Consider the following 22,715-nt stretch of genomic DNA (forward strand, 5'->3'; position numbering starts at 1 on the left):
TTGTAATTGTACAAATCTCCACCACTTCCTCTAACAGCTCATTCTATTCCCTGGCTTGCAACTTTAAATGTTTAATTATGAGATTTTCACGCAGATGGTGGTGCATGTATGGAATGAGCTGCCAGAGGAAGTGGTGGAGGCTGGTATAATTACAACATTTAAAAGTCATCTGGAAGGGTACTGTATATGAATAGGAAGGGTTTAGAGGGATATGGGCCAAGTGCTAGCAAATGGGACTAGATTAGGTTAGGATCAGCAGGTTTGTTAGGTTTGGTCGGCATGGACAAGTTGGACCGTAGGCTGTGTTTCCATTTTGTACATCTCTATGGCTCTATTTAAGTACATCTAATTATGGTAAATGTAATATTCCTTCATTAAATAACAATGAGATTTTGTTTACATGAAAGTCTGTTTATTTTAAGCTCCATGTTCAAAATTCAAAAAAGATCAACTTTGGAGTTGTGTATGCATTTAAAATAAATTGCAATGATAAGGCTGCATGTTAATTAACAACTATAGACTTCTGATTTAAAAAAAGGTAAGTTAACAATAGAACTTTAACATTATCTATCAATGTGATTTGCAATTTCTTCAAAACATCATGGCCTGGGGAAGTCAATGCATAACAAAGAAGGAAATAAATAGGAACAAGCTGCTTCTATGCAAAATGTAATGCATGAAATTAAAGTTAAAAAATGTTTTTTTGGGTGTTTTTTTAGCTGCAAAGTTGTAAGAAATGTATTTATAATGCAAATAATCGTAAAGCAATGATATCTGCCAAACTGAAGGTCAGTTTACTGATTAATTTGTAACTGAGCTGTTTGCATTTGCTGCAGTATAAATTGACATTTAACACAAAGGACCATGTATGAGCAAGGAGAAAGGTGAGTACGAACAGCCTGCTTCACTTTAGGTAGGACTCTGAAAGTTGTTTAATAAGATGTTAACAGTAAATTTATTTATTTTAGAAGTTAAATTGGCAGTATTCAAATCTCTGTCGATCTCAGCTTGCAGGATGCACTAAGTAAGCATTACTAAACTAGTACAGAATCTGAGTCAGATGAGGGTTGTTCAGGATTTGAATAATCTGAAAGCATTACAATACAAATTGGTTCTTTGTTTTGCAGGCTCAAGATGGAAAAGCTGATCCCAGTTGCTTTGCTCCTACTCACTGTGTTTGGCAGTGGAGTGGTCAGTCTCACTGAAAAATCTGCCATACCAAAGGAAAACAATCCAGTTATACAATTATCTATCCTCAGACTTTCAGCTGCAAATTTAGATTTTGCCTTACGTCTCTACAGACAGATTGCTTCACAGCCACGCTCAGCTGCCAAGAATATTTTCTTCTCTCCAGTTAGTGTCTCTGCAGCACTTAGCATGCTTTCCTTGGGTGCAAGAGATAACACAGTCAACCAGCTTCTACGTGTTCTTGGGTACAGTGATATGTCCCAAAATGATGCAGCAGAAGTGCATGAAGCATACAAATACCTTCTGCAAAAGCTAACCAGAGAAAATAGTGAACTGAATTTAACAATGGGCAATTCTTTGCACATCCAGCAGGAATTTGTTGTTAAACAGAAATTCCTTGAGGATGCAAAGCAGTTTTATAAGGCAGAGGTAATGGATGTTAATTTCAAAGAACCAGAGAATGCAAAAGGACAGATCAATGCATACATAAACAAGAAAACATCTGGTGAAATTCAAGATTTTGTTAAAACCCTTGATCGATCAACTGTGATGATGCTTCTCAATTATGTCTTGTTCAAAGGTAAAACATTTTTAAAAATTATACATCTGCCTTCAAGCATTTGGACCATAAAAGAGGTATGCAGCAACCATATCTTGAGTAGGAAAATTTCTGAATTACTTATTTTGCTTCAGAAAATTCATGTTGGAGTGCAGTAATTTGATGATTGGCAATATATAGGAAAGTTAAAACACATTAAGGTGCTGTGAGACATTAATTGGCAAAGCAATTTACTTATTTCATCTAAACATCTAAGAGACTGATCCATAGCAAATTAATTTTGTTTTCATCAGTCGGGTTGCTTGATTGCAGGATGAAAATCTTGCTTCCTATCAGCAAATCTCTTTATTGCATAAGTTGAATAACACTTTTTTTCTACTTTCTGATTGATCTCCTTCACTTATGTTCTGCTCCTCTCCATGATTTCCCATCCACTGTTTCTACCTCTTGTGCTGCTGTTTTTTTATCCGACTACCTATCCAGTTTGCAAGTGGAGAGACACTATGAATAACAGAGATGGCCAGCTAATCTTTTGTTTTTAGAAAGTGATTGATTATAGGGTAGTTCCCCCACATTAGGGGAGGAATCAATCTAGGACCACAATCTAGCAGAATATGGAGGCCAGGTAACCTAGGGGATGGAGAGTACAGAGAGCAATAAGGTGAGAACCGAAGTCAATAAATTAATCATAAGTATGAATGTGCATTATATTTTGATATCAACGCATGATGGAAATATTGTGGCAGAGTGAGAGACACATCATGATGCCCGAAATAAGGGTAATATGAACAGAATATCGAGAATTTGTTCAACTATTACAGCTAGATTTGACTTGTGTGGCATTCCACCAATTACAGGTTCAATCCCCTTCCCCTTATCCAAATTCAGTCTTTTATTAGATAGCTAGTTCTGTAAACATGCACACAACCCTCGGCCTCAAAGGCGCTTAGCTTATTACTTAGCTTTATGCACTGCAACTTTGCAAACATATTTTTGAAATCTAAACATATTGCATTTGCTGATTCCCTTTATCTATCCCAGTTGTTACCTACTCAAAGAATTCTGACACATTTGTCAGGTTGTTTTCTCCTGCATGAAACAAGACTGACTCTGCTTGATTATATTTTGCATCTCTAAATATTTTGTTATTGCATCCTTCAAAATAGCCTCTAACATTTTCCCAAAGACAGATGTTATGCTTACTGGCCTACAGTTGCCTGTGTTTTTTTTTGTCTACATCCCTTTTTAAATAAGAGTGTTACATTAACAGCTTTCCAATCTTCTGGGACTTCCCAGAATTAAAGATTCTTGGGAAATTATGATCAATGCATGCACCCTCTCTGTTACTTCTTTTAATGTTCTATGATACAACCGATCAGGTCAGGGGACTTATTAGCCTTTAACCCCAGTAGTATCACTTGTACTTTCTCTCTGAGTTATTCAATATTTTTCTTCACACACTTTTTGCCTTGATTATTCAATATTTTTGGAATGCTGTTGGCATCCTCTATCATTAGGAACAGAGTTCCAGGGTTTTGATTTTGATATAATTCTCTAGATGCTACTATAATAATAACTGAAGAGGAGGAGTGAACAGGCATATAGAGATAGGTTGAGGAAATGGCAGTATGTGAACTGGAGAGCCAGCATGAACGTGATGGTTCAAATGGCCTTCTTCTTCAATGTTGTTAATCTATGCTGAAAGATTATTATTGCTTTAACTCTACCTTAGGAGATGAGCGGCCTGTAATGTGATAAATTGAAGAAAATGTTTCAAATGAAATGAAGTTTCACCCTTTGTGCCTGTTTTCACATTGATTATCAGAAGTGGTGATGAAAGTTTCATCTGTTCCTTGGATATAAAGATCCAGAGTCAAATTATTTGATTTCATTCTTGGAAGGTGCAGGTCTACACACAAATCTGCCCATCACTCAGTGCAACTTAATAACAGCTTCACCCAAAAATGGCAGAGAATGTTGTTTTGGGAACAGTTCATTTTGAAATATTGGTGAAAAGATGCAAGTTCACTGGAACTGACTAATGGGCCAACATTGGAATTTGCTTTGTGCAAGAAGTGCCTTCCTGAAGCAATCTGAAGTTAGCTTCATCACAAATGCAAGAAGAGATAATATGCATAGAGTCAGAGAGTCATAGAGATGTACAGCATGGATACAGACCCTTCGGTCCAACATGTCCATGCCGACCAGATATCCCAACCCAATCTAGTCCCACCTGCCAGCATCCGGTCCATATCCCTCCAAACCCTTCCTGTTCATAAACCCATCCAAATGCCTCTTAAATGTTGCAATTGTACCAGCCTCCACCACTTCCTCTGGCAGCTCATTCCATACACGTACCACCCTCTGCATGAAACAGTTGCCTGTTAGATCTTTTTTATATCTTGCCCCTTTCACCCTAAACCTATGCCCTCTTGTTCTGGACTCCCCGACCCCAGGGAAAAGACTTTGTCTATTTATCCTATCCATGCCCCTCATGATTTTATAAACCTCTATCAGGTCACCCCTCAGCCTCCGACGCTCCAGGGAAAACAGCCCCAGCCTTTTCAGCCTCTGCCTATTGCTCAAATCCTCTAACCCTGGCAACATCCTTGTAAATCTTTTCTGAAACCTTTCAAGTTTCACAACATACCAAACTGTTAGCTTTTTGGAGTGAAATTGCCATTCTTTTAAGGTCCCAATTTTGAGACATGTTGATATCTCTCACCAGCACTTAATTTCTCTTCCAGCAAAAAAGTGAGACAACCCATCATCTGAACAACTTCAGCTGGGTTCAAGCCCAGGTGTCACTGATGTTCAAACCCATTGAACCAATTATTGCTTCTATTTGTTTTATTTATACATTTTTGTGGGCTTCACGACTACATTTAGTTTAATCTGAATAACTGATGCTTTGATAAATCCGGCAGTACAGGAATTACTCAGCAGGTCTTGTCACATCTATGACAGAGAAACCAAATTAATGCTCCATAGGAAAAGTTAGAACAAGTGGGAGAAATTTGGGACAATAAAGGGGGAATCTGTAAGAGAGTGGAGGACAGGAGAGAATAAATGACAAAAGGCTTCATGGTGCAAGGCAGAAGGGGGTGGTAATGGGACAAGTGAATAAACAAAAGGTTTGTCGAGAGGAAGTGGGAGTTGTAGGATGCTTAATGGCTGTTAACTGAAAGAAAAGTAACATAAGAGAGAAACAAGAAAGCGTTTAAATGATATAAGATATAGCATTGGGGCAGAAGTTAGGCCTGAAAGTGTTGAATTCAGTGTTGAGTGCAGAAGACTGTAAAATGTTTGGTTGAAAGCTGAGGTGCTGTTGCTCAAAGTAGTGTCAGCATTACTGCATGGTAACAGTTCAAGGACAATGAGATTAGAAGGAATAATAAGGTACTGGGATAAAATGACTGGTGACCTGAAGATTAGGATTGTTTTTACCAACTGATGGATGTACTTTTTAAAATGTATTCATGAAATGTAGATATTGCTAACAAAATCAACATTTGTTACCCATTCCTAATTGCCCCTTCCTGAACTACTAGTGTCCAACTGGTTTAGATAAATCGACAGTGCTGTTAGAGCGGGCTGTTTCATTGTCTGCCGTGACTGGATGTGGTAAGACTGCAGGTTTTTGGTCTGGTCCATCAGTTATGAAATTGCTTGGTTCTGTTCATCACCTGCTGCTTATGCTGTTTGTATGCATGTAGTCTTTGCTTATGTGTTACTTGATGTGATGAATCGTCATAAGATCAGGAATTAATATTGACAACTCCCAATGTACCTCCCTCCTGACTGAATACCACTCTCCTAGATGGTGTTGTCTGGAATGCTGTGTATAAGGTAGGACTCCATGAGTATGACTATGTCAAGCTGTTGCTTAACCAGTCTGTGAGACAGCTCTCCCAGTTATGGCACTAGCCTGCAGACATTAGTAAGGAGGGTTTTGCAGATTCAACAGGGCTGTGTTTGCCCATATCCATGTCAGGTGCTCTGTCTGGTTTCATATCTTTTGTTTAGGCTTTCTTATGCAATTGAATGGCTTCCTGGCAATTTCAGAGAGCAGTTAAGTGTCAACCACATGTAAGCCATTTAATGGTAGCAGATTTCCTTCCCTAAAGGACATTAGTGAACCAGATGCATTTTATGACAATCAAAAGTGGTTTCATCACCATCATTAGGTTTCCAAGGCCAGATTTTTATTGAATTCAAATTCCCTGGTGGGGATTTGAACCCAGATCCCAGCTTTTCTACTTTCCAGTTTTAGAATTTCTACTTCAGTGACTGCACGACTGCACTATCACCTGCTGTTAGCTGATTAATATCCAAGATACTTTATTAATGACCTTTCAACTATGTTACTTAATGCTATCTCCTCATTGCTGACTGAGTTAACCATCCCTCAAACCCCCGCTGCTATTTTCCTAGGTTTTATCAATTTAAAAAGTTGAGAATATTTTGAAGAAAATATAAGGGGCATTTTTCGAGTTGACAAAATGATATGTAACTCATTAGAATCTAAGGCTCCCAAAATGATTGTGACAGTTAAGTTAATATGAATGCATTAAACTTGTATTGATTTTTATACAATGGAGAGTAAACATCTTTTATCAATATTGATGAAATTATGTGGTGTATGTTCAGATGGATTCACAGTCTCATGATCTCTATCTGTTTCCTGTAGGTAGTTGGATGAAACCTTTTGATCCCACAGCAACGTATGAAGCCGACTTCCACGTAGATAACACAACAACAGTGAGAGTTCAAATGATGAAGAGGCTGGGGATGTATTACTCTGGTTATGATCAGCAAATTTCCAGTTATGTGGTTAGCATTCCATATCATGGAAATGCATCCTTGGTGCTGATTCTACCAGCCCCAGGAAAATTGGCAGAAGTCGAACAAAATCTGACCATTAGCCATTTTCAAAACTTTTTTTTCTCATTACCGTTTAGGTACGTTCAGTGAAATCAAGTTATATTCATTTTTGTCTGACAATATAGTGGTGTTTATTATTTATTTTCTTTTAAAAATGTAAAAAAAAATCTAATCTTACAACACATCTAGTTGTCATAGAATCCGTATAGTATGGAAACACACTTTTCAGCCCAACAAGTCCACACCAACCCTCCGAGGAGTAACCCACCCAGATACGTCCCCTTACCCTATATTTACCCCTGACTAATGCACCGAACATACATATCCCTGAATACTATGGGCAATTTAGCATAGCCAATTCACGCAACCTACACATCTTTGGATTGTGGGAGGATACCAGAGCACCCAGAGGAAACCCATGCAGTTACAGGGAGAATGTGCAAACTCCACACAGGCAGAGGCTGGAATCGAACCCGTGTTCCTGGCACTGTGAGGGAGCAGTGCTAACCACTGAGCCACTATGCAGCCCCTGTTATCAGCTCCCTTTAGATTTCATTGCCCTAGTGTTCCTTGTCACCTCTTTCCACTAGCCTAAAGCTTGGCTTCAGCGTATACCTTCTGTAGCATGTGCAGCAGCAACTTGCTAAACTTTCATTGGATGATGATTCCAAACTCACTAACTGCATCCCAAAGAAAAACAAGGGCAGTAAATGCAGAGGAACAGCATCTTCTCCATGCTGCACACCACCCTAACTTGGATGTACACAGTGGTTCTTTAATTGTTGCTGGTCAAAATAATATAATTCTGTACCTAAAAGCATTCTGAGAGCATTTTTGCCACATAAATAGCAATGAGGAGTTCAAGAAGAGCACATTCTCAAAGCCATCAGGGAATAGACAAAAAAACAGGAATAAACATTGGCCTTGCCAGTGACCCCTATTTCTTGGGAATTAGTGTATTCTTAAAGGACTTAATTCCTTTGACAAAACCCATGACCAGTGATACAGGATTTCCTAGGAGACAATAGTACTTGTTAGCAAGTGATGGACAAAAATATTCATTAGCAAGTGATTGCTGACAAATCCTTTAAAAGCATGTTATTATTTTCCTCAAAACAAACAACGTTTTTCTTGTCTACACTGTGAATCTGTCTCTTGTTCTGACATTAATATCATAGCAATTTCTAGAGACTCTCCAAAGTGCATCTCATTTTCTCATTTGTTCCAAATCCTAATATTTGTGATTTGAATATGCCTCCTAGAGTCATACAGCACAGAAACAGTCCAACCAGTCCATGTCGAACATAATCCCAAACTAAACCAGTCCTATCTGCCTGCTCCTGGCCCATATCCCTTCAAACCTTTCCTGTTCATGTACTTATCCAAATGTCCTTTAAATGTTGTAATTACACACACATCCATCAATTGCACATGCAAACCACTCTCTGTGTAAAACATTAGCAGCTCATGTCTTTCTGGAATAAGTCTCACTGATTCCTATAAAGCATGGTTTCTTCAGTATATCAAAGTAATCTAAGGAAAAGAATCAGAAACCAATTACAATAGCCAAGACTGACTCAAATCTATTGATCATCTTAAAGTTTCTATGCACAATTTCAGTTCTCTTGTTAATTTATACAGAGATCATGTACATATATAACATGTATATATGTGGCCAAACTTAACACCATTTTAACTTAAATTATTGTTTTCTATTCATGCGTTGACAAAACTAAAATTACAATGACAAATTTAATTTTAAGTAAGAAATTAATGAGTCAACAATATCTCTCTGTGTGTTTGTCGTAGGTCTGCAACTCTGCACCTTCCAAAGTTATTGTTGAAGGAATCCTACCAGCTCAAAGATCTGCTGATGTCTATGGGTATTGTGGATGTATTCACAGATAATTCAAACCTTTCTGGAATGTCTGAAACTGCCCCTCTAAAAGTATCTGAGGTAAAGCATTGATAAACCAACTATTTGTTTATTGCAGTCTAACAAATGATATTGGAAACACTGGCCATATTATTAGAATGATTGAGGTATTGAAAGTACATAGAACAGATGAATGATTATCATTGGAAAGGACAAAAAATGCTTTCAGGTTTATTTGTGAGGTTTCTTTTCAATCCATCATATTTCTGGAGTACAATTACAAGAAAAATTGTTCTCTGCTGTGAGCCTGATGACCCGTATTTCGTTAATTCTTTAATTCTAAGTAGATTGACTCCACCTGATACTGAGAAACATCTAAGTTTCATGTTGCTAGTCTGTGCAAGCCTTGACACAAAACCAGGGACAACTTGTGGTCAAACAGAACCAGTTGCAATATGACCAGTGCACACATGATCAATCGTCACATATCTTGACAATGCTCTGAAATCTATGATGAATCAAATAATAACCATCTGATTTTTTAATTAAGAGCCATTCAGTTTTATTATGACCACTAATCAAATGAGAACCTAGGATTTATAATAGATTCCCAAAAGAATGGTGTTTTAATATGCAGTTTGCCGTCTTAACACCTGTCATGAGCAAACTAGAGGATGAGCATTCTCAACATGGAAGTTGGAGCTGGTACCTTATGACTTCAGCTCAATGCTTGCTGTAAAGATCCTCCATGCTTGACATAGGGCACAAATAGCTCAGATCTTCTTCCATTCGTACTGGCCACATTCAGTCAACATCCACAAACATTGGCAGCTAACATGTGTAAGCCTCTGAGGACCCATATGGCACATCTCTGATTCACTTACTGGATATTTCTGCACCATGGCAGCACTCAGGGCACAGCAGCAACCAGCTTTGTCATGATGCATCAGAGTCATGCACCCAGTTTATGAAGTGGACCACAATGCATTTCTGGCCTGTTTGCTTGCTGTCATAGCACTTACTCACTTTGAACCCACTTGGATGTTCACAACATCCCTACTTTGCTTTGCCTTTTGGTACCTTGCACCTGATCCTCACAGTCCTGCCATATTGCTATGTCATTTAGTACAGGTACAAAACCAGGAAACTTGTTATGGTTGTCAGCAGACCCCGGTCATCAAGGAAGCGAGCTGTCACCCAGGACTACCAGTAACTCTGGTAGTCTCTGATACCAGTCCAGGGGCATGTCACAGTCAGTCAAGCTCTCGGGGTGGTTAGAGTCTGACTCTCTCCACATAAGGATTGAGCAGACAAATGTCAGAGAGCACACCACACATCTTCACTCTTTCTGCCCTATCTTGACCTGTTTTTGTCCTAGAATGTGAAAGAGATGGGCACTAAGGGATGAAAGTGGGTAACACAGCTGTTTCTTTTGGTGTGGGTCAGAAGGTGTCCAGAGCAAGTGAGTAGGCAGCACAGTGGGCACACAGGGTTACTGATGGTAGGGTGGGTGACAATGAGTGAGGGAAGACGAGGCTTGGTGCAGAGGGGGCTGTAGTAGCAAAAAGATGGAAAGGGTGAACTATTGGAGAAGATCTGTACTGGCCAAATGGAGAAGGACATTGATCCTCTTCCTAGGTGGCTGTGCACTCCTCCAGATGGCTGCAACTGCACTGATCCAGCTGGCTGGCATGGTCCATATTATGGGCATCTACTGGGAGTCCTGGAGGCTAGTGGACATCCCACCTCCACACCACCCTGTCCACCAGCATCTTCAGGTCAATGCCCGTGATGCAAGATGTCAATTTTCTCTTCTCTGCTATGTCTCAGACAAACATCAAGACATGCACTGGGGCAGCTCCAGACTTAATGTAGAGGTGCCGGACTGGGGTGAACAAAGTCAAAGGTCACACAAGACCAGGTTATAGTCCAACAGGTTTATTTGAAATCTCAAGCTTTCAAAGCATTGCTCTTTTGTTAGGTGAAGTATGAAGGAACTGCACTCCAAAAGCTTGTGATTTCACATAAACCTATTGGACTATAACCTGATGTTGTGTGACTTCTGACCATCTCCAGACTGACAATGCTACTCCAGTTCCACAATGGACTTTTAAAAATGGCACCAGCAGTTGGGGTGAGGTCCATTTCCAGGACATCCTGACAGTGGCAGATTGATCAGGGTACAGTGAGTAAGAGAATGGGAACAGAACCAGGCTACCTTGTAGGTAATTAATGAGGTAAGGTTGGTACGATATGATGAGACATGTTGCAGAGGTAAACCCAACTTGAAGCATGACAAAACTGACACTTAGTCAAAGAAAACCTGAGATTATATCCATGTATTCAATCCTCTGGATGTTTGAGTTGCTGAACTATACGGACTATGTCAAATGGTGTTTCTATTAACCTGATGTGGTTTCCTTGTTATTGCAGGTGACCCATGAGGCAGTGCTGGATATTGATGAAACAGGAACAAAAGCTACAGCTGTTACAGGAATTGAAATGATACCATTCTCTGTTCCTTCTGAGTATGTATTTAACAGGCCTTTCTTCCTATTAATTGCTGACCACAATGTTAAGTCTGTCCTGTTTGCAGGAAGGGTAATGAATCCCACTGCGTGATGCAGGCAAAAACTCCACACATTTCCAAGAATTGTATCATTGATAAATGGAAAGCAATGACGTTATGTCCAACAACGTTTAACATCCAATTGTTTGAGAGCAACCTTAAGTAATTTAGTAAATGTGCTTTACCATAAAGTAATGTACCAAGCTTTTTATGAAGGCAAACAAAGGTCTCATCAATAATAATGAATGTTTCAAATTTATTTCAAATGTTTGTCATGCTTTGAGTAATTCACTAGTATGTATATGAATAACTTACATTAAAACAGAAAATGCATCTGAACTTTGTGGTAGTATTTGCGGTTTGTTTTAATTTATTGTTTTCATAAACAAGTGTTTGGTAATTATTGTTTGTTGATGAATAGAAGGACCAAAGAACTAATCACAATTTCAATTATTTCCAATCTATGCAACATAATAATGCCTTTTCACGCAATGAATTTCCATGTCTTTAATCATTCACTAACATATGCCCCCATTGAAGTGAGTAATCACCAAAAACAGACAGGTTAGAGAGCACAGAAATGGCCATGTCACTCAGTGTGTATTCATAAGCAGATAAAGAAATGTTGTTCTTTGAACAAGGTAACACATGCAGAGAAAAATCAATTGGTAAATTTGTACTTATTGTAAAAAAATGGAATGACAGTCAAAATTCACAACAGTCATGGCATGAACAAGGTATTCCTGGATTTATTTCCTTACATGATTCAACAACAGCTGGTACCTTCAAATTGAACACAATATTACTCTTTCGGTTTTTTTTACATATGTCAACAAATTAATGATAACAATTAATGATAAATGAAGACATTAATTTATACCAAGGAGCACTGCTCACGATGGTATCATGAAGTAGTAAATAAACTTTGAAAATCAGATACTAAAAATCTAGTCAAAATGCATTTAGAATCAAGGAAGATTAAACACTTATTCTAAGAATCTAGGTTGATATGTTGCATGCTATTGCCTACTGACATATTCATCAAAAGTGTGCAACTACATTGAGTGAGAAGACCTAACGTCCTATTCATACAAAGAAATTACTGATGTTCTCTTATTAGTTAAATGCTTCTCATCAAATATTCAATATTTTCAGACATTTGTAAACAGTCAGAACAACCAAGTTAAAACACATCCTGCAATCATCAGAAATGCTGACCCTATGTCTAAGACATTCATTTAATCACTGGTATATTCAGTTACAGAGAATTTTGTGTTTCCAATGTTTTGACTATTTAATCAAATTACATTCATTTTTAAATGTGCACCATGGGTAGGGTATAACAGTCTAAAAAATTGGCACTTGTGCGTAAAATTTCCATGTTACTCAAGTTGGAGAACCAAACAAATTTTAAGTATTCACTTGTCCATCCTGCTGTCAATTTAGCAATTATTAATATTAATGAACAAAAGGGCATCATATAAAGATAACACAAGGACTGCTAAGATTTAAACAAACATCTAGCACCATTAACATCTCAATGTCTACTATGGGGTGTACATTACCAGCAGCGACCATATCACCAAAATGTAAAATCTAAAGACAAAAGAGTTATATTTGTATAACACCTCCACATGTCTCAAAAGTATATCAAACTGAATAAATTCAATTGCTTTCACTATGGTAAGTTTCTCAAAGGGAACCATGGCAATGGAACAGTTCAGCAGAGGGTGAAATTGCAAGAAGTCAGCTTAGTGTTCACCTGATGAAAAGATATTTGTCCTCCAAAAACTTTTATACTATGCTTTTTGTTGAGCCAATTGAATGTATTGAAACAATTAGCCCACTTGGCATAATTAGTTGAAATATTATTTTGGAAAAGGGGTCTGTTATGAAGGCTTTTTTGGAGAGGTAATTGTTGGGGTAAAGGAGTGCATAGCGGCAACTTGAAAGTCTTCACCAGGTTAGAGTCTGCAATTGTAACTCAGATGGAAGCAATGCATTTCCACTTCCAAAACAACTTTAATGTGATCACAGTCCTGTTTAAAAAAGTCAAATGGAGGCACCCAGCAGAGATTATACAATGTTAGCACTGCTGCCTCACAGCGCCAGAGAACCGGGTTCAATTCCTGCCTCGGGCAACTGTCTGTGTGGAGTTTGCACATTCTCCCCATGTCTGCGTGGGTTTCCTCCGGGTGCTCCGGTTTCCTCCTACAGTCCAAAGATGTGCAGGTTAGGTGAATTGGCCATGCTAAATTGCCCGTAGTGTTAGGTGAAGGGGTAAATGTAGGGGAATGGGTCTGGGTGGGTTGCTCTTCGGAGGGTCGATGTGGACTTGTTGGGCCGAAGGGCCTGTTTCCACACTGTAAGTAATCTAATCTAATCTAAAAAATATAGTTACACTTGGAGCAAGAGCAGCACCCGGACACAGTGATGCTCCATTGGAATTATAGCTAAAAGTAGTCAGGAGCCAGTAACCCCTATTTCTCCCCAGCAGCTGAAGGAAGAAATCTGCTGCTGACAAGTGATTGGAGATAAGTGATGAGATGAACCTCTGGAGCATTGTATCCTGGTCTTGAATCAAGAACTAGAAGTGGCTTAGAGATCACACCAGTTTAGGGAATACCTGTACATTGGCCTCTTCACTTTACATCCTGTAATGTAATCCCCTTCACCCACATTCAGTGATGCCACATGTTCTCCATCACATTCCTCCTCACACTCAGGTTCCAGCCACACCCAGCTCTGACTTTAAATGCACTTCATCACCTTCCCAATTATCCCCATATGCCATTGCTATGTACTGCAATCCATGAGCAATGTTATGTATCTGATTTACTCACTGAATGCACAGCTTCCCTCAACTGAATATCTGACCTTCACTTGTTGATCTGTTTACTCACCCCATGTGAGAGAAGAAAGTGGAACTGGAAGGACAGGGAAAGGGTGAAGGTGAGTCAATACCAATATTTGGGGAGGTGATGGCCTAGTGGCATTATTGCTGCTAATCTAGAGACCCTGCAGACTTGGGTTCAAATCCTGCCAAAGCAGAAGGTGGAGTTTGAATTTCAATTAAAAAAATCTGGCATTAGAGTATAATGGTGACCATGAATCCATTGTCAACTGTTTGAAAAACCCACCTGGTTCACTAATGTCTTTCAGGGAAGGAATCTGCCATCCTCTCCTGATCTGGACAACATTCGACTCCAGACCCACAGCAATGTGGTTGCCTCTTAGTTGCTCTGTGGGTTGGGAATGATGGCCTTCAGTAGATTCTTAATTCGAAATTTTCATTTCCTGAATGTAAATTCCACCATTTGACACGGTAGGATTTGAATATGGGACCCCAGAACATTTGCTGAGTTTCGGATTAATAGTCTAGCGATAATACCACTAGGCCATCACTTCCAATACGTGACATGGTGAGTGGGGATGTCAATGTTTGCTGAACCCAAATCAATGCATTTTCACAATTTAATCAGGTAATTATACAAACTGGGATATTAGAAATTAAACAGAAATAAAAACAGAAAGAGCTAGAAAAAGTCAGCAGGTCTGGTAATGTCTGTGAAGGGAGAAAGGGAGTTAATGTAAATAAGAGTAAAATACTACAGATGCTAGACATCTTAAGTAAAAACAAAAAGTACTAGAGAAACTCAACCAGTCAGCAGATTGGTTCCTATTCATTTCTACTGACTCCTGAGCAGCTAAGCATATAACAATAAAATCAGTTTCCCAAACTATATGGATCACACTCTGTAAATTCTTACACTCAATTGTATACCTTTCTTGAAACGTAATACAGAATTAATCTAAAAATCAGGTCATGTGAATTGAAGCGTCCAGTTTTATATTCTACACACACAATGAATATTTAACCAGATTAATAGGTTCATTGTTTGCATTGGAAATACTAATCTGTTTATCTAAATGGGTCACTTTAACACCTCATTATTGTAGCTGGTGAAAGAATTACTTATTACTTTAACAGGCTTGACTAAACTATTCCAACATTTCCACCACAAATTCCAATGGATTCCAAATAATCTCATTTTATCGGAACTCCACGTAGAGTCTCCAACTTGCCACTTCCATTAAAACTTAAACCGTTAACAAGAATTGGCTTTAACTTTTTTTCATTTCTTCTTTGAAAGAACTGAATTTGCTTTATTTAACTTACATGTGCTGACTACATCAATTCAGGGAACAGACTTGCAGGAAGAATTCATTTGTTCAGCAGTGCAACAGAATGTAAATAACAATCAAATAACAATCAATACTCAGAACTGTCTGGATCGTTGTCTATTTTACTGTTATATTCAGTCCGCCAACATGAATTCTTTATTATGAAAAGCTGCTATGCAAATAATTAGTTTATAGGTTGGTAGACGTCTTCGTGCTGCCTTTTATAACTGATGCTCAAAACAGCAACTCATGTACTGAAATTAAATCAGAAAATGTTTGATACAGTCAGAAGATTTCTGTGGCAAGGTGAAGATGAGGTTGACTTTTTTTTAAATTCAAGATAGATTTTAGAATTAGAATTAGAATTAGATTTTACTGTCATGTGTATTCAAGTACAGGGATACAGGAAGACAATGAAAAGTATACAATATCACCATTCCCTGTACAAAGGTACCTAGGCACAAAATTTTAGATTTTGAATGAGCTGGGGAACTGAAGAAACTAACTAGGTTGATATCATACTGTCAGTTCTCAAAAGAAATCAATGGGAGATCAAAGGGCCAGTAGGATGGCTTCACCTGAAATGAAAATTTCAAAGGCGAGAGGAAAGAGGAAAAGACTGTGTGGGGAGGGATGTGGGAGAGAAAACTTCTGGCCACAAAGACATGGGAGTGAAGGTAGCAGCAGCAGAAATAGAGTTGAATATTCAATGCAGCTTGAATCTTGAGGTGAGAGCAGGGAGGAAGGAATAAGCATATAGAATTCCTACAGAGTGGAAATAGGCCATTTGGCCCATTGAGGGAAACTGAGACTTTTGCTGCAGGATGATGGCTCAGATTCAGAGGGTTTAATTAAAGCTGTCGGACATAATGAAAATGCATAAGAGACAAAAGGTGAGATTTAAAGAGTGAGGGTCAAAAGTAATTAAAGCAGACGAGAGATCAGAAGAGGTATTGAGATTCAAGGTTCATTGCAGCTTGCTGTTCTCCCACCTAAAAGTAATAGAAAGATTTTCGTACAGCATCATATAAAGCAAATTGAAGAAATAAAACTGAGGCCCAGATCTGCTCTGAAATAAAGTAAACCAGGGTTGCTGGTGGTGCTTAACAGAGAGGTGGGTGCTCATGAGGCAAAATGAGCAGTGGTTTCAATAAGGATTATTACAGAGATATCAATAAGCAGTTGTGGACTGCAAAAAGGATGGGTTGAATTTAGAATGTAATCACATGAAATAGACCGGAACTGGAGCCAAATATTGTGAAACGAAGATCCAGAAACAGATTATCGTACATAAGAAGGCAGCTAACAATGGAGACAATGTTACACACATATTTAACAACTATTTGGTGCCCAGACAGATAACTAATTTAATTCAAATACTGTATTTAAGAAGGGGGGACTGAATACACAAGTTAATATAGACCTTTCGCCTTAACATCAGTCAGAAAAATTGTGGACTCCCTACAAAAAGAGAAAATAGACGAACATCTAGAAACAAAAGAAGGTATAGTAAACAGACAGTGTGAATTATAAAGCAAAAATCCTGATTGACTAATTCAGCATTTAACAGCGTGTGTAGATAATAATGATGCTGTAGATGTCATTCATTTGGATTTTTAAAAGGCCTTTCACAATGGACCCCATGATAAACTAATTCATAAAGTCAGACAGAATGGAGTCAGTGCCCACGCAGGAGAAAGAATTACTAACTGGCTTCAAGACAGAAAGCAGAGTGAAAATAAGAAGCAGTTATTTAGAGTAGCAGGAGACAGAAAGTGGTGTTCTGCAAGGATCAGTGTTGGGATCACTGCTGTTTGTGACTAATACCAATGATTTGGACTTTGGAATCAAAAACAATTTCTAAATTGGCTGGAATAATATTTGCCAAGTATGACCTTCTGTTTCCATTCACATGTTAGCTCTCCTCTCTTTAAATGCAAAAAGAAATTGGAATTTCAGTATAACCCATTTTAAGCTCCTGTACAATTTCATCTAAATCCTGTTGGAAGTGTATTCCATGAATTAACATAAAAGCACTGAACCTTCAACGTAAAATATCAGCAATTTCAAACAACAGCTATCAGTGCGTCACAGTTTAAGCATTTCAATTCCCATCGCACCTCAATTCTATTGACGGTAGAGAAGTTCAGCTACCCTGACAGAAACATTCAGCAAAGAAATAACAATTCTGCTGTACATCAGAATTTGGAAATGTTTTTGTATAATTCCAAGGTTACTGTTTGATAATACATTAATAAGTCCCTTTGCAGCCGACAACAGCCCTCCTCACTATCCACAATTCCACCAATCTTCGTATCATCTGCAAATTTACTGACCCACCCTTCGACTCCCTCTTCCAAGTCATTAATAAAAATTACAAACAGCAGAGGACCCAGAACTGATCCCTGCGGAACTCCACTTGTAACTGGGCTCCAGGCTGAATATTTACCATCTACCACCACTCTCTGACTTCGACAGGTTAGCCAGTTTTCTATCCAACTGGCCAAATTTCCCTCTATCCCATGCCTCCTGACTTTCCGCATAAGCCTACCATGGGGAACCTTATCAAATGCCTTACTAAAATCCATGTATACTACATCCACTGTTCTACCCTCATCCACATGCTTGGTCACCTCCTCAAAGAATTCAATAAGACTTGTAAGGCAAGACCTACCCTTCACAAATCCATGCTGGCTGTCCCTAATCAAGCAGTGCCTTTCCTGATACTCATAAATCCTATCCCTCAGTACCCTTTCCATTACTTTGCCTACCACCGAAGTAAGACTAACAGGCCTGTAATTCCCGGGGTTATCCCAATTTCCTTTTTTGAACAGGGGCACAACATTCGTCACTCTCCAGTCCCCTGGTACCACCCCTGTTGACAGTGAAGACGAAAATATCATTGCCAACGGCTCTGCAATTTCCTCTCTTGCTTCCCACATAATCCTAGGATATATCCCGTCAGGCCCGGGGGACTTGTCTATCCTCAAGTTATTTAAAATGTCCAACACATCTTCCTTCCTAACAAGTATCTCCTCTAGCTTACCAGTCCATTTCACACTCTCCTCTTCAACAATACGGTCCCTCTCGTTTGTAAATACTGAAGAAAAGTACTCATTCAAGACCTCACTTATCTCTTCCGACTCAATACACAGTCTCCCACTACTGTCCTTGATCGGACCTACCCTCGTTCTCGTCATTCTCATGTTTCTCACATACGCATAAAATACCTTGGGGTTATCCTTGATCCTATCCGCCAAAGATTTTTCATGCCCTCTCTTAGCTCTCCTAATCCCTTTCTTCAGCTCCCTTCTGGCAATCCTGTATCCCTCCAATGCTCTGTCTGAACTTTGTTTCCTCAACCTTATGTAAGCCCCCTTCTTCCTCTTTACAAGATATTCAACCTCCCTCGTCAACCAAGGTTCCCTCACATGACCATCTCTTTCCTGCCTGACAGGTACATACATATCAAGGACACGTCGTATCTGTTCCTTGAAAAAGTTCCACATGTCCACGACATCCTTCCCTGACAGTCTGTGCTCCCAACTTGTGCTCCTCAGATCCTGTCTTACAGCATCGTATTTACCCTTCCCCCAATTGTAAAACCTACCCTGTTGCACGCACCTATCTCTCTCCATAACCAAGGTGTCACAGAATTGTGGTCACCATCACCAAAATGTTTACCCACTAACAAGCCCATCACTTGTTCCGGTTCGTTACCAAGTACCAAATCCAATTTGGCCTCCCCTCTGGTCGGACAATCTACATACTGTGTTAGAAAAGCTTCCTGGACACACTGCACAAACACCGCCCCATCCAATCTACTTGATCTAAAGAGCTTCCAATCAATGTTTGGGAAGTTGAAATCACCCATGACTACTACCCTGTGGCTTCTGCATCTTTCCCAAATCTGTTTCCCAATCTGTTTCTCCACATCTCTGCTGCTATTGGGGGGGGCTATAGTAAACACCCAACAAGGTGACTGCACCTTTCCTATTTCTGACTTCAGCCCATACTACCTCCAAAGGCAGATCCCCCTCGAACTGCCTTTCTGCAGCCGTTATACCATTTCTAATTAGCAACGCCACCCCCCCTCCTTTTTTACCACCCTCCCTAATCTTACTGAAACATCTGTAACCAGGAACCTCCAACAACCATTCCTGTCCCTCTTCTATCCACGTTTCCGTGATGGCCACAACATCATAGTCCCATGATGCAGAGCTGGGCTGAGGAGTGGCAGATGGAGTTCAACCCTGCCAAGTGTGAGGTTGTCCATTTTGGAAGGACAAATAAGAATGCGGAATACAGGGTTAACGGTAGGGTTCTTAGTAAGGTGGAGGAGCAGAGGGATCTTGGGGTCTATGTTCATAGATCTTTGAAAGTTGCCACTCAGGTGGATAGAGCTTGTAAGAAGGCCTATGGTGTATTAGCGTTCATTAGCAGAGAGATTGAATTCAAGAGTCGTGAAGTGATGTTACAGCTGTACAGGACTTTGGTTAGGCCACATTTGGAGTACTGTGTGCAGTTCTGGTCGCCTCACTTTAGGAAAGATATGGAAGCTTTGGAGAGGGTGCAGAGAAGATTTACCAGGATGTTGCCTGGAATGGAGAATAGGTCGTACGAGGATAGGTTGAGAGTGCTAGGCCTTTTCTCATTGGAATGGAGAAGGATGAGGGGTGACTTGATAGGGGTGTATAAGATGATCAGGGGAATAGATAGAGTAGACAATCAGAAACTTTTTCCCCGGGTACAACAGTGTGTTACAAGGGGACATAAATTTAAGGTGAAGGGTGGAACGTATAGGGGAGATGTCAGGGGTAGGTTCTTTACCCAGAGAGTGGTGGGGGCATGGAATGCGCTGCCTGTGGGAGTGGCAGAGTCAGAATCATTGGCGAACTTTAAGTGGCAATTGGATAGGTACATGGATGGGTGCTTAAGCTAGGACAAATGTTCGGCACAACATCGTGGGCCGAAGGGCCTGTTCTGTGCTGTATTGTTCTATGTTCTATGTTCTATGTTCTATCAATAAGATAGACATTATAGTCAAACATTAAACCACAGATGCTGGAAATCTGAAAGCTGGAAATAGAATGCTGGAGAAACTCAGGCTTTAAAGAAGAGTTGGATAACAGTCAAATAACATGGTGTGTGTGTGTCATATGAAACAAGAGTAGTAAAGAATGTGGAAATCAGAAACAGAATGAACATTTTCTTGTTCCAAGAAGGCATGGAGGTTCTATGGAGAGGAGAGGCAATTATTGCAAACAACCTGCAGATAAAGAGCACGGGAAAGGGAAGGGAGGCGGCTGCTGTGAGTACAATGTTGTTCCATTCTTCCTGTATGATGGCAAATCCACAAAGAAACAAAATTAATTGCCAAATACAGGAGACCCCAATTTATGAACGTCTGACCTACAAATTGTATTTACGAATGCGATCCCATACAGGTTGCAATTTTAAATATCAGACATGCGAACATTTATGAATAGCTGCTTGATAATGTCCTGCATTTGTTCTGAATTGCATACAAATTGACATACGAACAGATTCAGGAGTAGAACCTGTTTGCAATCAGGGACTAACTCTACAATTTTCAGCATTCAAAACGCTAACTTTGAATTGAATTGAATTTATTGTCATGTTTACCGAGGCACAGTGAAAAGCTTTGTCTTGCGAACAATACAGACAGATCACAAAGTTAAGTCACATAGACAAGTAAATAATAGGTAAACAGCGGGAAAAACAAATACACAGGTACAGGGGAATATTAAGAGTTTGTGAGTCCTAGCAACAGTAGGGTAGAAACTGTTTCGAAACTGGCTGGTGTGTGTGTTCAGGCTTCTCTCTGATGGTAGAGGTTGGGGAAAAACATTGCCAGGGTGGGATGGATCTTTGAGAATGTTCGTGGCCTTTCCTTGACAGCAGGCCTGGTAAATGGTTCCTATGGATGGGAGGTTGGCCTTTGTGATTGTCCGGGCCGAGTTCACCACTCTCTGTAACCATCTCCAATCTTGAATGTTACAGTTGCCGTACCAGGTAGTGATACATCCAGACAGAATGCTCTCGATGGAGCACCTATAAAAGTTGGCAAAGGTATTTGCCATCATACCAAATTTCTTCAGCTACCTGAGGAAGAAGAGATCTTGTTGGGCCTTTATAACGAGTGCATCCACATGGAGATTGTATCTCTCTTCACAGACATTATAGCTAATCCTAATGAAAAATTCTAGACTCTGACCTTTATGTCTCAGCATCTGATCAAACTATCATGCTGCATCTTTATTGACTTATTTAACATGCATGCACAGAAACAATTCCTGATGAAGGTCTTTTGCCCGAAATGTCGATTCTCCTGCTCCTCGGATGCTTCCTGACCTGCTGTGCTTTTCCAGCACCACTCTAAGCTTGACTCTGATCTCCAGCATCTGCAGTACCCACAGAAACAATTATTATTATGTTGCAGTTGCATGCAATTCTATCTCAGTGTTGCTGTTCAGTTTATTAAATTCGAGTAACATTAATTTTCCTCAAATTATTTAAAATTCATATATGAAGCACAGTACAGCTTATATTTGTTGGGGTTTAGAAAATGAAGAGGCAAATTGGAACATATAAATCCATATAAGACCACATAAGACAGGACTTAGCAGGGCAGATGTGGAGAAGATTTTCCCCTCATGGATCTAAAAGTGGAGGTCTCTTTAAAAATAAGAGAGCACCCATTTAAGAGAGAGAGGATGGTAACGTTTCTTTGGTACAGAGGTTTGCAGGTCTTTGGATATCTGACCCTGTAAAGGTGGGAAAAGCGCAGTCTTTAAATGTTTTTAATAATTAGATTCTTGTTAAGCCACTTAAAAGGTTATCAGGCATGAAACAGTGATCACATTAATCATGGGCTAGAACTCACTCCAGGATCTGATGAGGAAGATGATTGAAGCTGGCACTTCAGTTTACTTCTGTCTGAAAGGTCACTGGACTCGAAATGTTTTCTCTCCACAGATGCTGTGCTTCTTTGACAATTTTTTGTTTTTACTTTCAGTTTACCATGTTAATTGAGTTAAAAGGTGTGGCACTTGAATAGCACAGCAGGTTAGTCAGCATCCGAGGAGCTGGAGAGATGCCTTTTCAGGCAGAAGCTCTTCATCAGGAATGTGCGGTGGAAGGAGGCTGACAGATAAATAGGAGGGGGATGAGGGTGGGGGGAAGGTAACTGGGAATGCAATAGGTAGATGCAGATAGCGGATGATGGTGAAAGTTTGGAGAGGAGGGTGAAGTGGATAGATAGAAAGGAAAAGGGACAGGTAAGACAGTTCAAGAGGGTGATGCCGAGTTGGAGGGTTGGATCTGGGATAAGGTGAGGGAAGGGGAGATGAGGAAATGGGTGAAGCCGACATTGATCCTGTGTGGTTGGAGGGTCCCAAGGCGGAAGATGAAGTGTTCTTCCTCCAGTGGCT

General features: G+C 39.7%; 1 protein-coding gene across 2 annotated transcripts; it reads left to right on the forward strand.

Annotated features, from left to right (window-relative positions):
- The first annotated feature begins 866 nt into the window (after positions 1 to 866).
- On the forward strand, positions 867 to 11,415 carry LOC122553423 (alpha-1-antitrypsin-like). 2 transcript variants are annotated; one of them, XM_043697167.2, is made up of 5 exons: positions 867 to 884; positions 1,128 to 1,768; positions 6,438 to 6,708; positions 8,441 to 8,588; positions 10,941 to 11,415. In XM_043697167.2, the coding sequence occupies exons 2-5, from the start codon at positions 1,135 to 1,137 to the stop codon at positions 11,127 to 11,129; spliced, it is 1,242 nt and encodes a 413-aa protein (XP_043553102.2). In that variant the 5' UTR covers positions 867 to 884; positions 1,128 to 1,134; the 3' UTR covers positions 11,130 to 11,415. The 2 variants fall into 2 exon arrangements, with proteins under 2 accessions (XP_043553102.2, XP_043553103.1); XM_043697168.2 differs by lacking the exon at positions 867 to 884 and adding an exon at positions 895 to 913.
- Positions 11,416 to 22,715: the final 11,300 nt, after the last annotated feature.

This window comes from Chiloscyllium plagiosum, unplaced genomic scaffold (genome assembly GCF_037043375.1).
Source record: "Chiloscyllium plagiosum isolate Xiang-an unplaced genomic scaffold, Cpla_swu_hap1 HiC_scaffold_8, whole genome shotgun sequence".
NCBI classification, from domain to species: domain Eukaryota; kingdom Metazoa; phylum Chordata; class Chondrichthyes; order Orectolobiformes; family Hemiscylliidae; genus Chiloscyllium; species Chiloscyllium plagiosum.